General features: G+C 38.5%; 1 protein-coding gene across 1 annotated transcript; it reads left to right on the forward strand.

Annotated features, from left to right (window-relative positions):
* Positions 1 to 2,023: 2,023 nt before the first annotated feature.
* calr (calreticulin) lies at positions 2,024 to 10,946 on the forward strand. The gene is made up of 9 exons (XM_037769131.1): positions 2,024 to 2,299; positions 5,054 to 5,155; positions 6,183 to 6,386; positions 6,935 to 7,029; positions 7,300 to 7,509; positions 7,709 to 7,822; positions 8,027 to 8,170; positions 8,519 to 8,611; positions 8,981 to 10,946. The coding sequence occupies exons 1-9, from the start codon at positions 2,206 to 2,208 to the stop codon at positions 9,203 to 9,205; spliced, it is 1,281 nt and encodes a 426-aa protein (XP_037625059.1). The 5' UTR covers positions 2,024 to 2,205; the 3' UTR covers positions 9,206 to 10,946.

The following is a 10,946-nucleotide window of genomic DNA, read 5'->3' on the forward strand; positions in this document are numbered from 1 at the left end:
CAGTGCATTTGAATGACATCAGCTGACAGGAAGTAAACATGGACCCAAGATGTTGCCTAGCAACGCAATTCTGTTGAAATGTAATGGGTAAATACAGGCATATTCAGGCAGACAGTTTGTGTTATCTTCAATAATAATAAATGGATTATCTTTAGATTTCAAAGTGTGACAAAACAAGACAATTTAAACATGGCAACTTGGGCTCCAAGAAATTGAAGGCATTTTTTATATTATTTATGACAATACTGAAAATAATCGGCAGGTGATCATGAAAATAATTGGTAGTTGCAGCCCTACACAAGTCTTTAAGTTCCCCTCCACTAAAAAAATGTGTTTATATTTAGATGATTGATCTTCACTGAGTAGAATAATGCATGTGCAGAGTTTAACACTAGAAGGTTGTTTTCACAGTCATCTGCTGAAGGGTGAAAGTTTATCTGTGTTCACCTTCTACATCACTACTAGGTTGGGAGCCAAAGTGCAACTACAGTAGTTAGTTGAATTGTTTTTGTGGGAAAAAAAAAATAATTGTTAGTCAAGAGAGTATTTTTATATGTCAAAACATGTCTGGTCTTTAAAAAAATAATACATTTGTTTTTCAAGGCAGCGTATGTCGAATTATTACATTAAATTCAAGATTCAAGATTCAAGATGTTTATTGTCACGCCGGTTATACAGGTACAATCGTGTGAAATGCTTTTTGCTGGGAAGATCCATTCAAAAATAATAAGTTATTGTACAAGTTATATTAAGAACATATACATATCAGGAAGTATGAATGTACATATATAAGAAATATTTTGAACAAGGCAAATTAAGAACATATACAGGCATATTAAGAACATATACATTAAGAACATAAACAGTATATACAGTATAAGATATATGATTGAGGTACCTTTTGTGTGAGAAGGTCTCATGAATTATCTATTTAAAAGTCTGATGGCCTGGAAGAAAAACTGTTCCTCAGTCTGCTGGTGAGAGTCCTAAATCTCACTTTAGATACATTTAAAACCTCTTATATTACTGATTTTTTTTTTTTTATACTTTATTTTCTCCCTTTTTTCAAGGTTGTTTTCATATATGCAATTTACAGTTCGTAATTACAATAGTTTATAAACCAATTTTTAAGTAGATGAGCTTACAGACAAACTCATTAAGTACACTAGAGAAAACAACTTCAACATTCAAAATTGAAATAAAATTAAGAAAATAAATAATAATAATAATAATAATAATAATAATAATAATAATAATAATAATAAAAAGAAGGAATAGAGTTTAAAAAACCCCCCAAAAAACAACAACAATAATAATACATAAATACGAGAGTAATAATAAATTAAATATATATATATTACTGATTTTTACATAGATTTAACCATGTTTATTGTGATTTTTCCTCCTTATATATATATGACATAACATATACATATCAGGAAGTATGAATGTACATATATAAGAAATATTTTGCACAAGGAAAATTAAGAACATATACATTAAGAACATATACAGTATAAGATATATGATTGAAGTACTTTTTGTGTGAGAATGTGTCGTATGAACTATCTATTTAAAAGTCTGATGGCCTGGGGGGAAAAACTGCTCCTGAGTCTGCTGGTGAGAGTCCTAAATAATAATAATAATAATAATAATAATGATAATAATAATAATAATAAAAATAATCTTTATTTGTATAGCACCTTTCTAAACATAGTTTCAAAGTGCTTGCACAGATACAATGAAATACAGACAAAATAAAAACAACAAAAATCTAAATCTGACTTTAGATACATTTAAAACCTCTTATATTACTGATTTTTACATAGATGTAACCATGTTTATTGTGATTTTCCTCCATATATACATATATATGATTCACCCAGCGCGCATCACTCTTCCTTTGGGCGTGTACCAAGCAAACGCGTGGTCTGCTCCCATTGGCCAAAGCGGCTGTCCGTCTAGACTTTATCCTCCTCTGATTGGCTGAGAGGAGTAACGCTTCCTCATTGGCGACGTCCAATCAGATTCAGACATCTGTTCCGAGCCGAGAGGAGAGGAGAGCAGCGTCTCAGCGGGTTTTCACTGTAACATCACTGTATGAGAGGCTGGACCGACTAACAACGCCTGTTATACGGGGTGTAGACACAGTATATAGACTTATCTGTAATAATAATCGTGTGTTTTTGTTTATTTGGCGTCACAATGACAGCCCTGTCGCTGCTGTTGATGGCCGTGTCGGCCGCATCTGTCCTGGCCGAGTCCTCTGTGTATCTGAGAGAGCAATTTGAAGATGGGGGTGAGGTCCTTTTAATTATTCAATCAATCATACCTACATTATTTTTTGTTGTGATTTGGTGAAACTGTGAAATATATAAGATATTGCAATATTGAATCAGTGCATGCTTATTCATCATGTTGGTTGGCATGACAACTCATATTTTGACCATTTCTGTGGTGCATTGTGTGTTAAATGCTCAGTTTTACATGTATTTAGTGTACATGGACACCTATATTTGACTCCCCTCCCTTTCCTCTCCATTTTACCCCCCCAGCTATCATCAAACCCTGTCTGTCTCCCCATCCCCCCTCCATGCACATCTCTCCCCTGGTCACCCCTTCTTTAAAGGGGACATATCGTGCTCATTTTCAGGTTCATGTTTTGTATTCTGGGTTTCTACTAAAACATGTTTACATGCTTTAACATAAAAAAAAATACATTATTTTCCTCATTCTGTCTGCCTGAATATACCTGTATTCATGCTCTGTCTGAAATGCTCCGTTTTAGTGCATTTCAATGGAATTGCGTTGCTAGGCAACAGTTTGGGTCAATATTTACTTCCTGTCAGCTGATGTCATTCACATACACTGCAACCAGGAAATAAACTGGGACACATTTAGTATGTTTACGTTTAAAACCGTGTAATGGTCTAAATATTGTATATTTGTGACATAACAAATGGACTGAAATCCTAACGGCTTGTTTCAAGCGCTCAGTTTCTGAATCTGGACTGTGTGTATTTCTCTGTGGATTGAGCGGTTTGATACTTTCACAGTATTTATACATCACTTAAACCTACTTTATAATATAACAGACATGATAATCTCACTTTTTACAATATGGGACCTTTAACATATCTGTCTTCTTCTTCTCTCATCACCATGCCTCATGACAACAAACCACTATGTAGATCAAGGGTGCCCAAACTTTTCCCTTGGAGGACCAAAACTGGAACTCAATGGAGGGCCACGGTCCAACATTAAACACCTATTGTATTGTATTGTATTGTATTGTATTGTTAAGATGCAAAATGTTACTAGGAACCCAAGTTCCCATGTATACTGCATTCAAAAAACTGTATGTTTTCCCCAAAACGGCATAGGATTATTATAAAGTGGGCATGTCTGTAAAGGGGAGACTTGTGGGTACCCATAGAACCCATTTTCAGTCACATATCTTGCGGGCAAGGGACATCTTGACAAATGGCCATGCCAGTGTATTTAGTGTACATGGACACCTACATTTGACTCCCCTCCCTTTCCTCTCCATTTTACCCCCTCCAGCTATCATCAAACCCTGTCTGTCTTCCCATCCCCCCTCCTCCTGCACATCTCTCCCCTGGTCACACCTTTCTTTACATATCTTCTTCTCTCATCACCATGCCTGACAACAAACCACTATATAGATAGTGAAGGCAGTCACCTTAAAGGTCCCATATTATAAAAAAGTGAGATTTTCATGTTTTTTTATTATAAAGAAGTCTTAAGTCCTATATAAATACTGTGAAAGTATCAAAACACTCCATCCACAGGGAAATACACACAGCCTGTATTCAGAAACTCTGCATTTGAAACAAGCTGTCAGGATTTCTGCCCATTTGTGATGTCACAAAATATACAATATTTCGACCCTTGACACAATTTTAAACGTAAACGTTCTAAATGTGTCCCAGTTTATTTCCTGGTTGCAGTGTACGTGAATGTCATCAGCTGACAGGAAGTACACATGGACCCAAGCTGTTGCCCAGCAACACAATTCTGTTGCAATTCCGTTGCAATTCCGTCAAAATGCGCTAAAACGGAGCGTTTCAGACAGGTATATATACCGGTATATTCAGGCAGACAGTATGAGGAAAATAAAGTTTTTTTCTAACATTAAACCGTGTAAACATGTTCTAGTAGAAACACAAAATACAAGTATGAACCTGAAAATGAGCATAATATGGGACCTTTAAAGCATGCACCCCTGCAGCGTTACACATTCCCACCCAGTGCACCTGTACTGATAATAATAATAATAATACTAATTGTATTATTATTATTATCCTTTATTTAACCAGGTTAGTCCCATTGAGAACAAAGATCTCTTTTACAAGGGAGACCTGGCCAAAATAGCAGCAAGACAGTTATAGTGAAAGTAACAGACAAAACATAAATTAACAACATTAAAACTTGCTCATACAAAACACTTGCGATTTCACCAGAGCCTTAAACTCATTCAAGGTAACTACATTTTGGAAGTTGAAGATCAGATTGTACATTATTCCAAGCAGTATGCCGATAACCTAAAAGCTTTCTTTCCCAATTCAGTCCGTACTTTGGGAACAACAAATTGCAAAATGTCCATAGAACGAAGATTATGACTTCCAGTTTTCCTTTTTAAAAGTGAAGACAAGTAAGAAGGCCTTTTTATAAAAATGGGTTTCTAAAAGAGATTTAAAATTGGTAGTAGAGCTAGCTAACCTGAGGTCCTGAGGTAGGCTGTTCCACAGTCTAGGGGCATTGATGGCAAAGGCCCTGTCATCCTTAGTCACCAGCCTAGACCTGGGTACAACCAGTAGAGCCTAGTCAGAGGACCTCAGGTTACGCGGTGGCACATAGGGTGTAAGGAGCTCAGTGATGTAGCTTGGTGCCAAACCATGCAGAGCTTTAAAAGTTAATAATGAAATCTTAAAATCAATTCTGATGCATCATCAGTGGTGGATTAGCAGCCTGTGTGAGTGTGTTTCACAGTGATTGCCGTGCAGCTGAACCTCCACTTTGTTTTGTACAGATGCCTGGAAGAGTCGCTGGGTGGAATCCAAGCACAAGTCAGACTACGGCCAGTTGGTCCTGACTGCTGGGAAGTTCTACGGAGATGCAGAGCAAGACAAAGGTGAGTGGAAAGGTTAAATTGCATCCACCCACTGTGGGTTTTTGTGCCAGATGGTTAACTCCCACACACTGTTTTGGGTGTGTTTTTATAGAATAAGGGTGTGTATCCTGTGTTTGTCCACGGTCTGTGGTGAAGAGGTTTAATGGGAGATTTGACTGAGACTTTAAAGGATTATTTCTCTTAATTCTTTAGTTGTTCATGTGACATTTTCTCAATGCAGAGACAATATATATCCTTCAACAGAAGTTACATGTTTTTATTGAAGTTTAAGAAGTAAAATGCAACTCGATCTCCCTGACCTGGAGATTAGAGCTGCATCGATTAGTTGTCAACTATTAAATTAATCACCAACTAGTTTGACAATCGATTAATCAGTTTGAGTAATTTCTTAAGGAAAAAAAAAAGACAAAATTCTCTGATTCCAGCTTCTTAAATGTGAATATTTTCTGGTTTCTTTACTCCTCTGTGACAGTAAACTGAATATCTTTGAGTTTTGGAAAAACAAGACATTTGAGGACATTTTATAGACCAAACAACTAATCAATTAATCAATAAATTAATCGACAATGAAAATAATCATTAGTTGCAGCCCTACTGGAGATCAGAGCTGGAAGTCAGTGACACTTTTTGAAGTTGCACTGGAGTTCAGATGACATTGAACTTGTGACTTGAGTCTGTGGGCTCATACTGTATGTTATTATCGTTTGAGATATTCTACCCAAATGAGATTACTCTGAATGGAGGATGGGTCTGAAAATGGGCCCATATGCCAGTGAAATCACCATGGGTGCTGTCAGAGTTGTTCCATTATTCACTCTCTGTGGAGCAGCTCCAGTATTTGTCTCTACATGACATCATCACAACAGGCTGTCTCTCTGGTTGCACAGCTTGAGAAGAGACTTGTTCGAATTCACACATTTAAGCTAATCGGAACAATTTAATAGAAACAGCATGTGTGAGTTATACTTAATGCTGGATCTTCCCTTAATGCAGATACATGGCAGTAACGTTTTCTTTTTCGCCGCAGGTCTGCAGACGAGCCAGGACGCCCGCTTCTACGCCTCATCGTATCGTTTTGATGACTTCAGCAACCAGGGCGAGCCTCTAGTCATCCAGTTCACTGTGAAACACGAGCAGAGCATCGACTGTGGTGGAGGCTACATTAAACTGTTCCCCTCAGGCCTTAACCAGGAGGACATGCACGGAGACTCCGTCTACAACATCATGTTCGGTGAGCGTGGATAGTATCAACTGTGGACCAAACGACTGTCTCTTATGTGTATTCTTACAGTGATAACAGTACAAGTCGAGTCAAGTCAAGTGCGTTCGAAAAGATCCATACTACTGTTTATTCACACAAAAGTATGTTGAACAATAGTACACACATTGAGTATGTAGTGCATAGTGTGCGATTTCGGACACATCCTGGCTCTATAGCGTTTCACGTTTTATACCTGAAGGCCACGTAGTTCTCCAGCACACTTGTGAAACTCTGGTAACGTGAGCCGCAGAGTGCAAAACCGTGGTACTGCCAGCAGCCGTCTGACCTCCGTTGCACCTAAAGTAGTGTTATTATGGTAAGAATGGCTGTCGAAAAGCGTTACAACAGTTTTGCACTCGGCGACTCACGTTACCGCAATCTTGGAAAGGGAGGAGTGAAGAGAGGGTTACTCAGATGGTTACAATCGGCAACCACACCACTAGATGCTACCAAACCCTACACACTTAACCTTTTAAGGATTGGATTCCACATTTTTACTGTTTTGTTTACTTGTTCAGGTCCTGACATTTGTGGCCCCGGCACAAAGAAGGTTCATGTCATCTTCAACTACAAAGGCAAGAACCATCTGATTAACAAGGACATCAGATGCAAGGTGAGACATCAATAAATGGTTCTTGGTTTTATATTTACTTGGGAAATGGCAGAAGTTTTTTTCTAATTCCTGTTTCATGAAGAAATAGCTTCTAAAGTTTGTTCCAATTCATTAGTATTTTGTAATAACAATATTGCTATTGTCCTTCTCACCATAAAACCAAACCAGCTGATATGGAAAGTGTATTGCATTATAAAACAGTTACATGTAAATCCCTTGTGAATGAAACACAATGAGAATAGCTTCTAATATTTCTTTTATTCCTTGCAGGATGATGAGTACTCCCACTTGTACACACTGATTGTCAACCCTGACAACACTTACGAGGTCAAGATTGACAATAAGAAGGTCGAGTCCGGCAATCTGGAGGATGACTGGGACTTCCTGCCTCCCAAAAAAGTTAAGGACCCTGAAGCCAAAAAGCCAGAGGACTGGGATGACAGGGAGAAGGTTCCCGACCCTGACGATAAGAAACCAGAGGTTAGTCTCCTTGAGCCATTCTAGAAATCTGCTTGTCCATATTTTTGATAATCCTTTTTGGGGCCATTTTTCCCTACTGATGCAAATGTATCTTTTGCTATACAGACAGCATTCACTTTATTTGTATGAAACCCATATGTCTTTAATGTTTTTTAAATGCCTTTGTGAAGTAATGTCTTCACCTGTATCTCTTTGGTAGGACTGGGACAAACCTGAGAACATCCCTGATCCTGATGCTAAGAAGCCTGATGACTGGGATGAAGAGATGGACGGAGAGTGGGAGCCGCCTATGGTCGCTAACCCTGAGTACAAGGTAACAGCAATCAATTATATCATGCTACCCAATACTCTATATTAACGCCATTTTTGAATGTCCAATATGTCAGTTTAAAATGTATGCCCCATATAGTGTCCTTAAAGATTCCCACAGTCTAACGAAAAATTAAAAAGCAATCAAGCAGCTGTATTTTGCTTTTGTGATTCCTGTGACATAACCACACTATCTGGGTGTTGATAGGGTGAGTGGAAGCCCAGCGAGATCAACAATCCTGCCTACAAGGGCAAGTGGGTCCACCCTGAGATCGACAACCCGGAGTACACGGCCGATTCTGAGATCTATAAATACGACAGCATCGGCGTGATTGGACTCGACTTGTGGCAGGTAAGAAGATATTGTAGCTGACTGTCTTATTTGCTGATAAATAAAGAGTGAATTTGCTGAAATGAACAAACTAGTATATGATTTCTACTTTATTATATCCATCCAGGAACAGGAACATTTTACTTGCACTGCTTATTTTGCCCTATTTTCCATTAGAGACGCTGAGTGTGTTTCTGGTGTCTACAGAAAATTGTTTCTTTTCAATTTCAAATGTGAGATGCTATCTTAGAAATTGAGATGCTGAGGAAATGTACGAAACATATTTGACAAAATGTAGCTTTTCTTTTATTGGATTTGGTTGCACGAAGTACCTGACAGTGAAATATTGACTTCTTCTTTTTGATGTAGGTTAAATCTGGTACCATCTTTGATAACTTCCTGATCACCAACGACCCAAACCTGGCAGAGGAAGTAGGCAACGACACATGGGGCAAAGCTAAGGTCAGCCCAAAACTTTTATCTTTAGGAATGGATTCTGCTCATGCATTGGAGTATTTTGTGGTATATATGTATATATACAGTGTACCCTAATTGAATTGCTTGGTTGGTGTAGCAATAAAGGTACAGTGTGCAACATTTTGGGGGATCTATTAGCAGAAATGGAATATAATATTCATAACTATGTTTTGCACTTGACGGCTCAGCGGAGGGGTACTCAGTTGGTTGCAATCTGCAACCACACCACCAGATGCCACCAAATCCTACACACTGTCCCTTTAAGCAACGTCGTCTGTATACAACCACTGTTGCAAAGGAATGATCTATTCATCAATTTTTTTCATTTATTATCTTTATGTGCATCATCTCCAGGATGCAGAGAAGAAGATGAAGGAAGGCCAAGAGGATGAGGAGAGAAAGAAGCGTGATGATGATGAAAACCAGAGGAGAGATGAGGCAAAGGAGGAAGACGAGGAGGAAGAGGAGAAAGATGAGGAGGAGGAGGGAGATGAAGAAGAGGAGGAGGAAGGGGAAGAGCAGGAGGAGGAAGAAGAGGAGGATGAAGGCACGGACTCTAAACTCAAGGATGAGTTATAAAATCCATGCAGGAAGTGACTGTCTGTGTCAATGAGCCATTGGAACGAAGCTGGAGACTGATGAGACCCTTATGACTGACACCCTGGGGTGGGGTTGGGTGGGATGGGGTTTTTGTTTACAAAGCAACGGAGTAGGTGAAAAAGGGCAATTATTGTTCTGTTTCCATGTGCTACTACTACTACTACTACTACTACTACTACTACTACTACTATTATTATTATTAATATTATTATTAAACGAGGAATAGTAATAGAAAGACTGAAGATGTCATAACGAATGTCAAGACAGGAAATCAAATCAAATTGTTTTGCAGTTTATGCCCAGCGGAAATATAAAAATTCTCATTTGTGTTCTTTGAAAAACTAGGTTTTTATGAAGTATAATGTTGTGGTGACATGAAAAGCTATATTTGGTCTGTGGATTATACTTAGACTGTATATATAGATGGACGACGCGTCTCCACTTCCTCCCACTGTACAAAAGTGAAGCCAAAATATCCAGAGCCAGAGTCTGCAATCACGAGCCGAGCACTGCCACAGCTTGTTAGCGTGAGCCACCTAGCTGCTACGTTAGCATCACGGTAGCTGTTTGGCTAGAAAGACAAATCAACTAACCATAATATCTCTGTAGCTACATTTATGATCCAATTGACTCAAGTTCTATTACACAGACTCGTGACGGTTATGGAAAGTTAAAGTTGAGCTCCTTAAAGTTGAGTCCTGAGCTTCCGGCTTTGCGACTGCTTCACTCAGAGCAGCGGTCAATCATGACGTCTTTTTATAGCATCAAATAACTAATTAAAACCAAACTCATCAGAAAACTAAACAGTTGAATACATCAGTGTGATGAGAACTACTTAAAATGACAGAAACCATCTTTGGGAGAAATTTATTTGACGTGAACTTGGACTTTTGAGTTTGGCCCATATCCCATCCGCCAACATGGAGGGGGAGGGATTTATGACCTATACTGCAGCCAGCCACCAGGGGGCGATCGAGATGTTTTGGCTTCACTTTTAGGGAGCTGTCATGTCATCCATCTTTATATATAGTCTATACGATGATACCATGATAAGGTTTTGTTTACCTCATGTGTTTTGTTTGTCTTAATAATCTGTGTCACATGTTTTTGTTTGTTAATCTTTTGCAGTCAGTCATGTCACTCTGTCTCTTTAAAAGCTTTGTCACTCTCGAAGGATTCGACAGGGTTAGACATCATTATTACACAGGTTATCTTACCTGCTCTTATTTAAACTTCTTGATTTGAACAAGGGTTAATGACCTAGGGAAAATAGTGCACCAGGACTGACTATACTGAATATAGGACTGAATTTGACAACCTGTTGAAAAAAGTCGTCGTCCATAGGATGGTTAAGATGAAACCCCTTGCATAGTTTTGTACTGTATAGTTAACACTTTTTTTTCACTTCAATGCATATACTGTAGTATTGTGTGTCTAAATAAACTGTGCTCAAACTCAGATGTACATTGAGAGCACTCCAGTAGCAGGTAAGCTTACATTCATTTGGTACGTGTTCACGTTAGGTTTACTCATTTCTGATGCTAATATCTCTGCACTGCTGTACCCCCAACACACTGTCCCAAACAGTCTGAGAGATGATCCTTTTGTAACAGACACATTTTGTACTAATGGTAGTAATTGAAGTGGGAAGATTTTCATGTTGCTGTGTAAAAAACAAAGACAGGTGTTCTGTCCAATAAAATCAACCAGTGGAAAATGA

This window comes from Sebastes umbrosus, chromosome 5 (genome assembly GCF_015220745.1).
Source record: "Sebastes umbrosus isolate fSebUmb1 chromosome 5, fSebUmb1.pri, whole genome shotgun sequence".
Taxonomy (NCBI): Eukaryota; Metazoa; Chordata; class Actinopteri; order Perciformes; family Sebastidae; genus Sebastes; species Sebastes umbrosus.

Bases quoted from the DNA above. Each gene is read 5' to 3' on its own strand.
- calr (XM_037769131.1), top strand. From the start codon at position 2,206: ATGACAGCCCTGTCGCTGCTGTTGATGGCCGTGTCGGCCGCATCTGTC. The intron at 6,387-6,934 runs GTGAGCGTGGAT...TTACTTGTTCAG, and splicing joins CGTCTACAACATCATGTTCG to GTCCTGACATTTGTGGCCCC. The intron at 8,612-8,980 runs GTCAGCCCAAAA...CATCATCTCCAG, and splicing joins ACACATGGGGCAAAGCTAAG to GATGCAGAGAAGAAGATGAA.